This window comes from Megalopta genalis, unplaced genomic scaffold (genome assembly GCF_051020955.1).
Source record: "Megalopta genalis isolate 19385.01 unplaced genomic scaffold, iyMegGena1_principal scaffold0023, whole genome shotgun sequence".
In the NCBI taxonomy this organism is placed as follows: Eukaryota; Metazoa; Arthropoda; class Insecta; order Hymenoptera; family Halictidae; genus Megalopta; species Megalopta genalis.
The window spans coordinates 1,992,592-2,009,118 of record NW_027476093.1 but is presented as its reverse complement, the minus strand read 5'-3'; the positions used below and the strand labels follow the sequence as shown (position 1 = coordinate 2,009,118).

Sequence of the window (16,527 nt, the reverse complement as noted above, 5' to 3'; positions counted from 1 at the left end):
TTCTTCTTGTCACGGTTGCGACCATCCCCGATATCAATGCTAATAGTGAAACGAATGTTATCGTTAATGTTATCGCGAAACCAATGTTCGATTATGCGCAAGCAAAAACCCTGATCGATCGCTCGTTTCGGTTCCGATATCGGCCGCGGTTCTCCGAGGAATATACAGTAATGTCTCCCTTACTGACGCTCAGGTTGTCCACAAAAATGGACAATTTAGGGAGCGGAAATAATCGTACCAATACAAGGCTCGAATACTCGTTTCTCCTCTTCCCAAATTGTCCATTTTTGTGGACAATCTTAGCGTCAGTTAGGGAGACATTACTGTATGGCACGATAAATTAACCCTTTGCACTCGAAGCCATTTTAATTGCAAATCTAAATTAACTTTTCTGACTTATAGTATTTCCATTTTATATAATAAAGTTCATTTCATGCATATGAAATTGATTCTTGTGACTCATACAACAGTTAGACTTTTAAGAATCTTTTATATTCTAAGCTTTGATAATGTAAAAATTATTTTGGCACATGGTGTAACAATTTTAGTGGTGCCTCAGAGTCACCATTCGAGAGTGCAAAGGGTTAAGCTAACTTAAAAAGTGAGATCACGAGAAGTGAACGTTGCACGTAGCATGGTCTAAAAAAAAATACAATGACGAAGAAATGGATTTTAATTTCTCGAATGCAACGCATAAATAGATTCAACTTGTCACGTGATACGTTTATGCCCGGTATAAAGTGATGGCGATGGCACAGGTTGATTATTTTATATGAACCATTTACCGAGCAAGTAGCCCTGAGAAGTAGAAAAACATGGAACAAATGAGGACGAGATAAATATATGTTTATATGTAGATTCGAGTAGCTAAATAGCAGGTCGATCGGTGAAGGCGAGCGGGTAAAAGTGCATAGAGTGCATAGTGCGGTCCCGATCCACGCGATCGGGGCCGTATAAGAAAATCGCGTCAATTGAGCAACGATTCCAACAGGTTCGCTTGTAACCGGTCTCGTTTATCGTGTCCCGTCGTCGTCACGCAAGAAATCGATTGTATTCCTGCAGAGTAGTTGCTGCGTGATCGCACTTAAGTGGCCGTTGGCATCGTTTCTATGAAAGATCAGCTCGGAAACAACTGATAAATAAAGACACGCGCATGATCCGCATTATCATAATGATTTATTCAATTTATATGTTGTTCATGGCAAATGTTATATTAATGTAATATAATGTAATGTAACTGTAATGTAATATAATGTAATGTAATTCTAATGTAATATAATGTAATGTATTTGTAATGTAATATAATATAATGTAATTGTAACGTAATTGTAATCCAATTGTAATGCAGTTGTAATAAAAATGTAATGTAATGTAATGTAATGTAATTGTAATGCAATTGTAATAAAAATGTAATGTAATGTAATGTAATTGTAATGCAATTGTAATACAAATGTAATGTAATGTAATATAATTGTAATGCAATCGTAATGCAACTGTAATACAATTGTAATGCAATTGTAATGTAAATATAATGTAATGTAATATAATTGTAATGCAATTGTAATTCAATTGTAATACAAATGTAATGTAATGTAATATAATTGTAATGCAATTGTAATTCAATTGTAATACAAATGTAATGTAATGTTATATAATTGTAAAGCAATTGTAATGTAATGTAATTGTAATGCAATTGCAATGCAATTGTAATGTTATGCAATCGTAATGCAATTGTACTGCAAATGTAATGTAATGTAATGCAATTGTAATGCAGTTGTAATGCAATTGTAATGCAATTGTACTGCAAATGTAATGTAATGTAATGCAATTGTAATGCAGTTGTAATACAATTGTAATTAAATTGTAATGCAATTGTAATGCAGTTGTAATGCAATTGTACTGCAAATGTAATGCAATTGTAATGCAGTTGTAATGCAATTGTACTGCAAATGTAATGTAATGCAATTGTACTGCAAATGTAATGTAATGCAATTGTACTGCAAATGTAATGTAATGCAATTGTACTGCAAATGTAATGCAATTGTAATGCAGTTGTAATGCAATTGTACTGCAAATGTAATGCAATTGTAATGCAGTTGTAATGCAATTGTACTGCAAATGTAATGTAATGCAATTATAATGTAATATAATTGTAATGCAAATGTAATGCAACTGTCATGTAACATAATGTAATGCAGTTGTAATGTAATTGTAATGAAATTGTAATGCAACTGTCATGTAACATAATGTAATGCAGTTGTAATGTAATTGTAATGAAATTGTAATGCAACTGTAATATAACATAATGTAATGCAGTTGTAATGTAATTGTAATGAAATTGTAATGCAACTGTCATGTAACATAATGTAATGCAGTTGTAATGAAATTTTAATGCAATTGTAATGTAACATAAAGTAATGCAATTATAATGTAATTGTAATGCAATTGTAATGTAATGTAATGCAATGTAATGCAGTTGTAATGCAATTGTAATGCAGTTGTAATGCAATTGTAATGTAATGTAATGCAGTTGTAATGCAATTGTAATGTAATTTAATGTCATGTAATGCACTTGTAATGCAATATAATATAATATAATACAATAAATAACACTTATTAAAAATCAGAATATTATTCTTACTTTTACAAACCAATATAAAACTGCTGTTTTTTGTGCAATAAATTAACAAGAACAATATATCGAAACAATTTCTTATTTCTCTCTCTCTCTCTCTCTCTCTCTCTTTCTCTCTTCCTTCTCGCAAATATGCATTAGTATAGAAAAAGTTTCGATCACGAAGCGCTGCTTTACAAACCGCGGCGTCTCGGTGGGAAATCACGGCGACCTTGATGAGGACGCGACTGGGTCAGCCAAGGGGGACTTCAGGAAGAACATCACGTAGGGACCTCGTTGCCGCACTAAATGTCGCAACCTGGCACTCGCCGTTCGTTTGAATGCTACGTCGGGAAGGGGCGATCACTTTCTCTTGGTCGGCGCGATCGAGCTCAGACTACGTTTGCCCGGCGAAACACTCGGCAACGGGTTTTTACCAAAGAAGCAACCAGCCGCCAGGTTTATCGCCGTCAGCGCGCCGGTGACACACGATCGGTGTAGAGTAAATCGGGTTTAAGAGCCGCGACGGATATCGGTGGGACTTTTCGGTGGGACGAGTGAACCGGAAACGAGTGCGACGAGCTCGCGAAAAAGGGACTGGCGCTCGGAGGACTTCGATGAGCAAGGGTTCATCGGTGACCAGAGTGTTCTCTCCAGCGTCTCGAGACGCGTGATCGAGCAGCATTCCGACAGGGTGTAGAATTCGTTGGTGGCATTGCGATCACATTGGGTGAGTGAATAGTGTCCGGATCAGCTGTCAATGATAAGGTATATAAACTTTTATAATGGGACATTTTAATAAGAGTTCAAAATAATTGATGCAACTTGAAACCGGTGAATTTAGAAACTTGTTCATCATTTTTACAAAGATGAACTTATTCTGATGTGTGAGGTAAAATTTGAAAATTATCAATTTATAATCATTTTATATAATGAGATATAATGTAAAGTATATTAATAAATACTAAATACTATACTATATACTAAAACTATATTAATAAATACTATGCTATATACTATAACTATATTAATAAATGCTAAATACTATAATAATAATAAATACTATTCTATATACTATAACTATATTAATAAATACTAAATACTATGCTATATACTATAACTATATTAATAAGTACTAGATACTATAATAATAAAAAATACTATACTATATACTATAACTATATTAATAAATACTAAATACTATACTATATACTAAAACTATATTAATAAATACTAAATACTATAATAATAATAAATACTATGCTATATACTATAGCTATATTAATAAATACTAAATACTATAATAATAATAAATACTATACTATTTACTATAACTATATTGATAAATACTAAATACTATAATAACAATAAACACTATAATACGAACTATATAAATAAATACTAAATACTATAATAATAACAAATACTATAATATAAATGACGAATATGATGAATACTATGAAATGATGAATTATTACAAACGATGTGAAATATATTTCACATGGAGAAAGTAACAAGTATTATGATCACGTTAATTAACAACAGTTATTCGGAAGATGTGTGATTGATTCCATAGATTACGTTCCACGATGCGACTGAACCGCCCGTTTGTCTTCGTGGGATGTTACTTCCTGGCACTTTCTTTAGTTTGCGCGTCCCCGACTCCGGAGGAACCGGTCTTCGTACTTCCGGTACAGCTGGTCGGCTTCCCATTGATCATCGCTTCTGTGAGGCTCTCCAATTTCGTAAAGAAATTAGCGTACTCGCTCAATCCTGGTAAGACTCCCATCAGTTGTTTATAATAATCCATCGTTGATCTGTTTCGATACAAGTTTTTATATTTAATTTTCGTACTTGATACAATGATATTCTACAATAATATATTAACAATGATAAATTGGTATTTGATACAATGGTATTTTGCACTGAAATATCAACAATGATAAATTGGTACTTAACACAATGATATTTTACACTGAAATATTAACAATGATAAATTGGTACTTAACACAATGATATTTTACACTGAAATATTGACAATGATAATTGGTACTGAATACAATAATATTTTACATCTAGTGGACAATATTTTTGTGGATAATAATATTCCATATTTAAATATTAACAATGGTAACTTTCAAATATGTTTTAGAGATGTCGTTATATTACTAAAATTCTTTTTTAATTAAAAAAAAATTCAATTAATATTTCAGTAATTCAATTAAAAGAAAACAGGAATAGATTCGCTAATTTATCAACTGGTTGCTTCGAGAAGGAACATTCAGAATAATTTATTTATTGCTATATTCGATACTATTATTGCAAAAATCAAATTAATTACTTTAATAAAAAAGTAATACGCAGAGTAAAAAAGTAGTACGCAGACTGCTATTTCATCTCTTTCGCGTGCAAAGTTAAATATCTTCGACTTAATCACGACAAAAGTGATTTTTCAAACCCAGTCAAAAATTAGCAAAGATTGTTCTAAATCAAAGGGGTTTACGGAATGAAAAAAAACGAATCATTTCAATGCAATAAAAATTGAAAGAATTTCTGTATTTTAAGGACTTTTATCGAACATTACATTAATAAGTGCAACGTGCAATTTATTGCCAATGCGTTGGATTCCACGAGACATCACAAATTGTTCTTATATTACAAATAACACGGTTCGAACATTGACCGATAAATTTGTTCCAAATGAAAGCCGCGTACTGGTACAATCGATAACAAAATAGAAGAAAGAATAGAACAGAGTTTCACAAATTGTTTTTATATTAAAAATAACACGGTTCGAACATTGACCGATAAATTTGTTCCAAATGAAAGTCGCGTACTGGTACAATCGATAACAAAATAGAAGAAGGAATCGAACAGAGTTTCAACGTGCTTTGAAAGTCGCGGTAGCGCCGCGCTGATTACAGATAGGAAAAGGAATCGGAACTGAGGCGCATAGGTAACCCGAATTCACCGCGGTTCCGCGTGCGAATCGAATCAGCGTGCAGTGAAAGCGAAAGTGTTCCACTTGTTGCGACTTCTCCGGCGAAGCGTCGGAATTATCGTGTAACGCGGGCGTAACACGCTGTTTCCTGAATTCGGAATCGATTGCGTTAAGTTGATTCATCGATTCAGCCGGTTGAAATTCCAACGCATCGGTTAACCCCGTACGTATTATTAATTTTATTAGTAAATTAATTAAATTGAAATTCCAACGCATCGGTTAACCGTACATATTATTAATTTTATTAGTAAATTAATTGAATTGAAATTCCAACGCATCGATTAACCGTACGTATTATTAATTTTATTAGTAAATTAATTAAATTGAAATTTCAACGCATCGATTAACCGTACATATAATTAATTTTATTAGTAAATTAATTAAATTGAAATTTCAACGCATCGAGTAACCGTGCAATATATTAATTTTATTAGTAAATTAATTAAATTGAAATTCCAACGCATCGATTAACCGTACATATTTCGATTGACCGAAAATTAACCATACGCGTATCCTGAAGGAAAAGTTTTATGCGCCGCGTTCCAATGAAAAATTACGACTGGAGCGACGAATTAAAGCTTAAACTTTCTTCGGTGCAATTAACTCCGATTCGGAGCATCCTGTATGTACCGTACGCGCGGAATTTTACAGAAACAAGTACGAAAAGTATGCGCGTTATTTGCATATTCGGAATTTAATATAGGCTTGAAGCATGCGATGTAAAAAATTACTCGAATAAGAATACGAAACACCTTCCGTACGGAATATAGCGAAACTCGTTTCCTATGATATTGTTTAAAAAACGAGCTGCGTATCCTTCACGAAAGTGCGGATTATACATTATTTAAACTAATACGTTCGGATGGTGAAAGATGTTAAATAATGCATCACTGTTAATTATTGAATTAAATTAAGGAATTTGAGGGATTAAGAAATTAACAATTAATTATATGTATCGTATATAATTATATAATATTATACATAATATAATATAATAATATAATATTAATATTATAATGTAATAACAATATTAAATATAATTGTAATATCAAAATTGTATAATATTATATAATTAAATAATATTATACATAATATAATATGATAATATAATATTATACATAATATAATATGATAATATAATATTAATATTATAATATAATAATAATATTATATATAATTGTATATATAACATAAAATTCTTATATATCAAGAATTTAATAACAAATTTAAGAAATTAAGGAATTAATTTAAGGATTTAAGAAACTAATAATTAATTATATACATTATATAAAATTACATTGAATTCTTGCATATCAAGAATAGAATAATTAATTTCAGAAATGAAGGAACTAATTGAAGGATTTAGGAAAGAAATCAATTAAGTGAACGATTCTCGTTTTATAACGCAATCCCGTTTACGTAAATCGCTTTAAAAACTAAGTAAGAAAGGAATGATTGATATTTAATTTAACCTCGAGCGAACCAACGCAAATGGAGGTGAATTGAGAATGTCAATTTTCATTAACGAACGATAATCGAAGGGGTCGTTGATTCTTATATAAACAGTTTTGAGCGATCGGATCGGTGACCGTCGCTCAGATTGATGACAGAGATCAAGCAACGCGAAAGTTAGAGATTGAAACCTTGCTAATGCATTAACGTTGACTGACTGCTGTCATTGGATGACTCCGATAATATGTATATAGACGGTGCGCCGAGGGTCATTCCACAGATCATTTTAGAGCGGAGACAAAATGCGGATTCGATGTTTGGGGACTGTCGAAAGTGTTTCGTTTCCTGTCGAGACGATGAAAATAACAATTCGAGCAGATATATTTGAAATCACGAACGGAAATATGTTTCGTGAAATGAAATATGTGATATTGATAATTTGATTGCAATATTCGGGTTAATAAATTCAATGAAACAACCCCTTCAGACTATTTATAAAATAAATATTTATTTAGCTAGAGATCACTGTCTATTTTTTAGTTACTATTTTGCACTTGAACCTGCGAAAATGTTTTTACGTTTATTATTATGTATTCCATTTCTTTATATTATATTATATATAACGTATTTTATAATATATATAATATATAACATACTTTATATAATATATAATATATGACATATAACATACTTTATAATATATAATATATAACATTCTTTGTAATATATAATATGTAACATACTTCATAATATACAGGGTGGGGCATTTTAAAAAGGTCACCTGGATAACTCGCTAGTTTTTGAAGATAGGAGAAAATGCATTAAACCAAACTTACTTGGTATCGGGGGGCTCATATATAATCTGGTATTACCAATTTTTCTGTAGGTGGAGGCGTCAAGGGGATATGAAGGTCAATTCTGTTTTTTTAAATGGAACAGTAAGCTTTTTTACTTACATTCTGATAGAGCGTTTCAAGGCGAATACAATGAACTATTATGAAGGTCATTCAAGGTCACCCAAAGTCAACTGCAAGAGAAAATAAATTGTCTCAGGGTACTTTTCGAATACTTGTGTATCACGTGTGTGTATTACGTGACACGGGTCACAAAAGATAAAGAAACATTCAATCACATTGTACGCTTATCTGTATCCTCAAACGTTATTGGTAATTTTAAATTATCCGTTTTAGAAAATAATTCGAAGAAAAATTCAGAGATTTATACATTTCAGCGAAGGATTAGAAATGTCGTAAATATTTCTGGACTTTCCGTACTACATGTCATATGGTCATAGTGCTGTGGTCGTTGCATTGGACTTGATTTTCGCTTTTACATTATGACGATAAAAATTGAACACAAGTAAATAGATGACATTATTTTTCATTTTGGGTGACCTTGAATGACCTTCATAATAGTTCATTGCATTCGCCTCGAAACACTCTATCAGATTGTAAGTAAAAAAACTTACTGTTCCATTTAGAAAAACAGAATTCACCTTCATATCTCCTTGACGCCTCCACTTACAGAAAAATTGGTAATGCCAGATCATATATATATATATATGAGCCACCCGATACCAAGTAAGTTTGGTCTTCTATCTTGGAAAACAAGCGAGTTATTCAGGTGACCTGTTTAAAATGCCTCACCCTGTATAATATAAAACACAGTTATCTGTAGGGTGTGGATTTTATGCACTTATAAAAAAATAAGTTGGTTAAACAGAAAATTCTAGGTATAAACATTCAAAGAACTTCAAAACATTGTTGCATTATTTCCAACTGTATCGAACTTAAATTAATAATAATTTAGGAACGAAATAAATATGTACATAGCTCCGATACCTTGTAATTAGTGCAGATATAATTTTCATAATACATTAATATTCACAATACTTCCACAGTCTAGTTATTATCGACGAAAATCTAGAAAACAGCTGTCGGAAAATACACGTTTTTGGAAAAGTTAGGAAGCTTTTTTTAAAATTAGAAAATAGGGAAGCTGACAATACTGGCACACGACAAAAGAAATAATATTACAGATCGATGATAATAATGGGATCTGTCTTTCGAAAATAGACAAAAAGTGTCCAGCGAACCTAACCCACTTAGGTTTCTAATTTACAAACAAGATGTATCTCGTAGAGACAGCAGAAATTATGAATTTACGTTCTCAGAAATTCTGTAGCAACACGTTGGCAATAATCGATCCTTTCATTTCCAGAGACTTATGCAAGTCGAACGAAGCGAGACCTGCCTTTGATCCATGACGAGGAAATCCTAGACGTTGGCCAGGTCGAGAAGAAATTGGTTGCCGAGCTCGGCAGCAACGTTTGCGTTTACGAAAGAATTTGTGCCAAATACGCGACACGTACGCTGCGGGAACGTAGCAGGGAACGTGATCTCGATTGGAACATTGTGTTCAGGTAACGTAGTCATCTCGATTTAACCCTTAAATGCATGATATTTTGTTTTGAATTTTAAAAAATCGTTTTTCATAGGAATGTAGTCATAGGTTACGTAGAAAATAAATAAAAAAATCTAGGCAATAATATTGAGTATTTATTTTGGAAAAAGTTCTATGTAGACTTTTGGCAACAATATGCGTTTATTACTAAAATTATTGTAGACGTAAACAAATGGTCATGTATTTATATTATCTATTAGTATAGGAATTTTCACATTATTTATAAATTAAATGCAGCAAAGCAATTGCAATTGTTGTCGTGACACAAAGCAATTTTTAAACTCAAAGAAATAAAATATCTCTCCAAGTAACGCATTGAAGGTTATCACCCACCGCATTCAAATGTCAAAAAACATATAACTTACTCGCCAAAAGTACTATCAAGTCTTTTCTTTCACACATGTTCTATTGTCTATTGTTGTTTAACGTGTGTTCGGAAACGCGCATACTCAGGTTTTTGAATAGAATTAAGTGGAACTGGCAACAATAACAATTGGCAACAATATGCATTTAAGGGTTAACCACCGATTTATTATTGTATTTCTTCTACACACTTTGCACACTTTGTCAACGAATATTAACAACTGAATTAATATTAGCCAAACATCTTTCGTCATGTTCGTCTCACAATGTTCGAGAATCGAATCGCTTCGATGACATAACCTTGAACGAATAACTTCTTGGAAGAGATAATTGAATGTAGCGTAGGTCAATTAACGGTAGTAATTAGCGCTTGACTTGGCACAGCTAAGTCTATCAGCGCATAAAATGCTTACAGTAATGTCTCCCTAACTGACGCTCAGATTGCGCAGAAAAATGGACAATCTGAGCGTCAATTAGGGCGACATTACCGTAGCTGATGCAACGTTACCGAAAAACAATTCTAGTATTATCATAAACATTCATATTTCGTGTTATCTGGCTATTGAAAAAATGCGCAATATTCACTCTTTATCGCTCGCACGAATAATTTATTTAGCATCGATGCTTACTAATGCATGCGCTAATAAATCCCGAATTAATTAGGCGCCATCACATAATAGTAATGTCTCCCTAACTGATGCTAAGATTGCGCACAAAAATGGACAATTTGGGAAAACGAGATACGATTATCCGATCTTTGCTGTTCTAAAAACAAAAACTAACTGCAAGGCTCGAATAATCGTATCTCCTCTCCCTAAATTGTCCATTTTTCGTGGACAATCTGAGCGCCAGTTACTGACACTCGAGTTACAGTAATGTCTCCCTAATTGACGCACGGATTGTGCACGAAACAATTGGGGACAATTATGAGGACAATTACGGAGACAATTTGGGAAGAGGAGATACGATTATTCGAGCTCTGCAGCTTGTTCTTTTATAGTTCTTGACAATCGATAACCATAAAAACGAATCGCAAGGCTCGAATAAAAATCGTGTCTCCCCTCCCCAAAATGTCAATTTTTCTGCACAATCAGAGCGTCAATTAGAGAGACATTACTGTACATCACATTTCATGCATAGAAGAAATTAAGTTACATTTCGAAATATCATTATAATATAATAATATCGTTATAAAGAATATTGTGATATAATATTAGGAACGCGAAATATTAGGATTGGAATTAATTGTTTTAATTATTCGTTAAGAAAAATATTAAAATGCAAGTTCTTGATATCATTTTTAGTGCACGCGAGCACCTGCATTTTAAATGTTTATACAGTAATGTCTCTCTGATTGACGCTCAGCTTGAAAACAAAAATGGACAATTTAGAGAAAGGAGACGCGATCATTTAAGCTTTGCAGCTCGTTTTTTTATAGTTGTTGACAATCGATAACCATAAAAACGAATCGCAAGGCTCGAATAAAAATCGTATCTCCTCTCCCCAAATCATCCATTTTTCGCGGACAATCAGAGCGTCAATTGGAGAGACATTACTGTACAGTAAATTCTCCGTAATTGACGGTCAGTTTGCAAACAAAAATGGAGAATTTCAGAAGAAAAAGTACGATTATTCAACCCTTGCGCTTCATTGTTACAGTTCTTGACAATCGGTAACCATAAAAACGAGCCGCAAGGCTCGAATAAAAATCGTATCTCCTCTCCCCAAATCGTCCAATTTTCGTGGACAATCAGAGAGACATTACTGTCTACGCATTTCTTGCATAGAAGAAATTCAATTTCGCATCGAAATACCGAAATTGCTTTCCTGCCAGCTCAATAGCATACAAACGCTTCTTTCTACCATAGCGTCTCAAAACACAGTTCCTCCAGCACTATAGCCTGACCCAGCGAAATACTGGCGACCCTCGAACTCCCGGCGCACGGTCCGTTAACCTTCGAACGAGCAGTTTTCTGTCGCTAGCAGCCTCCAATTCATCGTCTCCCCGTTCGTTATCCTTTCCCGTTCAACCTGCACTCGATCTCCCGGTGCACGGGGCAGGTGCGACGGCCGTCGTTTAACCGACGTGGAATCTGGTCGTCGATGACGCGTGCTGTCCCACCCTCCCCCCCCCCATCTAACAGCGCGGGGGAAGCAGAGCGTCGTCGAATCGCTGATAAGCCGTTCGAACGCTGCTCGCAAGATAGCTCGCGACGCTCGTAAAACGGCGAGGAGGCGCGAGGACGAGGGCCGCGGAGAGGGACAAACGACGGAGAACAGAGTTATCAGGATGCATTAGGACGGTCGTCGAGGCCGCCATTAAAGGCTATCTGCTCCCGGCGTTACTCGCAACTGAATTTAGTGGAAGCTCGTTCGCTCGCCGCTGGCCTACGGAGAGAGAACCCTGGCGAGGGGGGAGGAAGGGGGTTCTAGACACGGGTAGCACGGATTTCTATTAGCTCGTCTATTGGAAGAAAGTGCTAGGCAGCCCATTAGAAGGACAGCCACCTTCGCCCCCTTTTAACGATTTATCAGCGGAATCGTTCTCTAAGAATTATCGGGGAATCCGTGGAATTTTCTCGGGCTCCTTCATTCTCTTCGAGCGTCTAGGAAAACGTTGGTGTACGTTGGATACACCACAGTTTCACGATTTCCGTGAACGCTCAATCTTTTAGCAGATCCTTGATCCTAGTCGATTTTACGGCTGGATATAGAGCTATTCATGGTCACCGTAGCTAGACCGTGAATAACTTCGTGGATTTAGGTTCGTTCGGAGATGAATTCGAAGCAGCTGGGAGGAGTTTAAATACTGAATGGAATTATGCATATGCTCTTTCGTCGAATATATTTTTTATTCTTCTGTTTCGCTGGAAAATAGGGAACCGTTGTTGTTCCTTTCAGCAATGATCTATTGTTGGAACTATGGTTTTTAATGATAATTGGACTGCGGATTTTATGCGGATTTTATTTCAAAAGAGAGTTGATGAAATGCAAAGTAGCTAGAACGTGTAAATAATTTTGAAGTATTATCGTGTTTCTATTAACGAAATAATTAATAACAATAATAATAATCATAATAATTGTATAATAACAAATAATAATAATAATGATAATAATAATAATAATAATAATAATAATAATTGTATAATAACAAAAAAAATAATAATAATTGTATAATGATAAAAATAATAATACTAATTGTATAATAATAAAAAATAATAAAAATAATAAAAATAATAATATATATATATAATAGACTATTATACTATAATATTCTCTATTAAATTACATATTTCATAAAAGAGTTGTATTTAAACAAAATATGAAGCATAATTACAGAATCTCTTACACACTTTTCGAAGAGATTGCAACAGCCAGCTGCTCAATTATAATATATATATAATAGTCTATTATACTATAATATTCTCTATTAAATCACATATTTCATAAAAGTGTCGTATTTAAACAAAATAAGAACAATAATTACAGAGTCTCTTACACATGCAAGAGATTGCATCTCAATTTGCAGTTCGAACGTCAGAATTCTGAACTACACATATTCCCTCGCACGATGTTAACAAATCAATCAATACAAACAGCAACTTTTTACAAATATTCTAAACTAAACGATGGTAACAGAGTCGATACTCTGTTCGTTCGACCTCTGTCGAACGGTTTTCAATCTCTATTAGGAAGACAACGATCATCATCGATACGGCGAGTCATCGTCGATCCTCGATATAAGCTCATGCGAGGATGATGAGCGCAATGTTAGCGCAATTGTACGGCGTATCAGCTGATTTATATCGCCGTTAGGCCCTTAGCCCCGATCATTAGCCACGCTATCCAGTGCAAACACGCGTGCAAACAGCCGACCGGCAAAAAAGCTAACGTGAAAACGATTCTTCGTTTTTTTTTTGTTTACAGCGAGTACAGATCGTCGCCGAATCCGATGAAGGAGAATTATTTGTTGAGCGTGTTCCTGGGCGACATTATCGGCAGTCCGGGACTGTGTCATCAGCTGGCGAAGAGAGGAAGAGGCTGCGACGACGACGCGACGTTCTCGAATTAACTGTAAAACCGCTATTTATGTTGTACAAAACCGGGCGACCAGCCCTGTACAGATTGTAAATATCCCGATGACGCGTATTTGCGTCGCTTCGTGCGGGTTCCCCTCGCCGCCCGGCCCCCTCTGTTCCCTTCCCGCGATTTAACCCTTTGCACTCGAAGGCAAATCAACAAGGAAAATTTCAAATAGAATAAATAATAAATTTCCATTTTATGTAATATATAGGGTGTCCCAAAAATGTCTCGCAATCCGAAAGTGGCGGGTTCCTCGGATCATTTGAAGCAACTTCTTCCTTTACAAAAATGTTCTCCGAGGCACCGTTAATGAGTTATTAACGAAAAACAGTGACCAATAAGAATCGAGTACGGCTGACGCGAGGCGGCCCATTGGTCACTGTTTTTCGTTAATAACTCGTTAACGGTGCCTCGGAGAACATTTTTGTAAAGGAAAAAGTTGCTTCGAATGACTCAAGGAACTCGCCACTTTCGGATTGCGAGACATTTTTGGGACACCCTGTAGTTCATTCTAAACGCAATGAATTTTGAATGCAATTGAATTTTGTGAAACAGTTGCGTTTTCAACGGTTCTTTAAATATAAACGAATTTGATTAATAAGATTATTTTGGAGCGTGACGGAACAATTTTTTAATGGCGCCTCGGAGTTGACAGTCGAGTGCAAAAGAGTTAATCCTTCGGACGAATAAAAGCCGCCGCGGTATTCACGTTTTCTCGTCTCCTTTCGCGCAACGAGGAACCTCGTCGCTGCGACAAAAACGAGCGGAGATTTAGCGACACTAATTTACCAGCCCCTCGCTGCCGTATAATTAATTGTTACCTCGAAGGCTGTTAACGTTACCTGAATCCCGTCGACTCTGGCCGCGTTTCTTCGCCAATTTCACCAGCTGTCGCCTTAGATTCTGCTCGTTAACCTTCCCCATTGGCAATCGGCGCATGAATTGTTAGCTTGGTGCGTGTGAAATGACGGATTTTTAAGTGAATATACAGGGTTTCCCAAAATTATGGTTCCTGAGGTGATTTGAAGTAACTTTTTGCTTTACAAAAATGTTCTACGAGGCTTCGTTTACGAGTTATTAACGAAAAACAGTGACCAATGGGAGGCGAGCTCGGCTGGCGCGTCGCGACCGAGCCAATCAGCGGAACTGGGCTTGGCGCGCTCGTTGGCTCGGCCGCCTCGCGCTAGCCGAGCTAGCTTTTCATTGGTCAGTGTATTTTCGTCGATAACTCGTGAACGATGCCTCGTAGAAAATTTTTGTAAAGGAGAAAGTTGCTTCGAATGACCTCAGGAATCGCCTCATTTGCCCGAAGAACCAGAATTCTAGGACACCCTGTATTTAAACAGCTGTTTATTTAATCGATGTATGCCCCGTTTGCTTCGATACACTTTTTCAATGCATCGAAATTTTAATGCAAGAAATTCGAGACATACTTCTACAATTATTTCTAATTAAAGAAATTCTGATCTCTAGAATCGATAAACTCTGATATGGAATTTTTCAGTCTTCTTTTTTATACTGTTTTTAGCCCGTTAAAACTGTTCCAAATTTAAAAAAAAGAGAAATGAAAGTCGGTTGGCGAGAGATCTGGCGAATAAAGTTGGACGCTGCAAGATTTCATATTTTAATTCATTACATTTCGCAATTATTTTGTACGTGAATAGACACGCTGCGCCATTTTATTAAAATAACGACGAGTTCGAATTTTTATTGTCAAATCTCTTCAAAGTTCATCAAATATTTAGTGTCAAACAGGCGAGGTTGCATCGGATTTCGTTCTACGAAATGTTTATGTAAACGTGTCATTTTATAAATATATATATTTTATGAACATATTGATTTGACAGTCGTGCTGTAAAATGATCGAAGCTCGATTACAGCGTCGTCCCGAAAAACTTGGGATTCGCTGTTTCAACATTTTCTCCGAGAAGCGGTTGAGAAATGACATCACACTCCGTTAAAAAAGAAAGTGGTGAATTATTCATTGGCTAGTCTAAAATGAACCTCGCCTATATAGTGAAATTTACGTCGGAAGACGATGATTATGTAACGCTAGACGTAAGATAAAATTGTCGTGGAAAACTTAAACAAGGGACAATATTGTTTTGAAATGTGTAAAAAAAATTTCAGTAAACGCTGCTGGAGCGACGACGAATACCTGTGTCATTTAGCAATCCCGTGTTCAATAATAAATAAAATACATTTAATTTACAGATATTATGGCAGTGTGTTTTTCGTAGCATTCCCAAAACATTTCTTGTCGAACGGTATATACTTCTAATCTTTATTTTAATCTGTTCGGTGAAATTCTTCGAATTCTGTTTTCTTCTTCAGACATTTACAGCTTTCGCTGTTAACAATTTCTTAGCTTAACTGTATAATAACTAGGCTACGGATTTTACGGATCTATGAGAAAAATTATTTTATTTAAAACGGTGAACATAAACGTAAAACATAACTTTGATTATTAACCTTGACATAACCTTAACCTTGAACAGATTAAACGTGTTTTAAAGTGTCGATGTATTAGTTATAGCTTTCTGACCTCGGT

At 34.9% G+C, this 16,527-nt stretch overlaps 1 protein-coding gene across 2 annotated transcripts; it reads left to right on the top strand.

Annotated features, from left to right (window-relative positions):
• Positions 1-2,995: 2,995 nt before the first annotated feature.
• On the top strand, positions 2,996-16,193 carry LOC117217782 (uncharacterized). Of its 2 annotated transcripts, none has more exons than XM_033465620.2 (4): positions 2,996-3,382; positions 4,191-4,390; positions 9,288-9,489; positions 13,821-16,193. In XM_033465620.2, exons 1-4 carry the CDS (start codon positions 3,375-3,377, stop codon positions 13,963-13,965), a joined length of 555 nt encoding a protein of 184 aa, XP_033321511.2. In that variant the 5' UTR covers positions 2,996-3,374; the 3' UTR covers positions 13,966-16,193. The 2 variants fall into 2 exon arrangements, with proteins under 2 accessions (XP_033321511.2, XP_033321512.2); XM_033465621.2 differs by having other exon boundaries at positions 2,997-3,344.
• Positions 16,194-16,527: the final 334 nt, after the last annotated feature.

What these genes read in the sequence shown, in the direction of transcription:
- LOC117217782 (XM_033465620.2), top strand. An exon ending in AGCGTACTCGCTCAATCCTG is followed by an intron (nt 4,391 to 9,287) that starts GTAAGACTCCCA and finishes TTTCATTTCCAG; the next exon opens with AGACTTATGCAAGTCGAACG. An exon ending in GATTGGAACATTGTGTTCAG is followed by an intron (nt 9,490 to 13,820) that starts GTAACGTAGTCA and finishes TTTTGTTTACAG; the next exon opens with CGAGTACAGATCGTCGCCGA.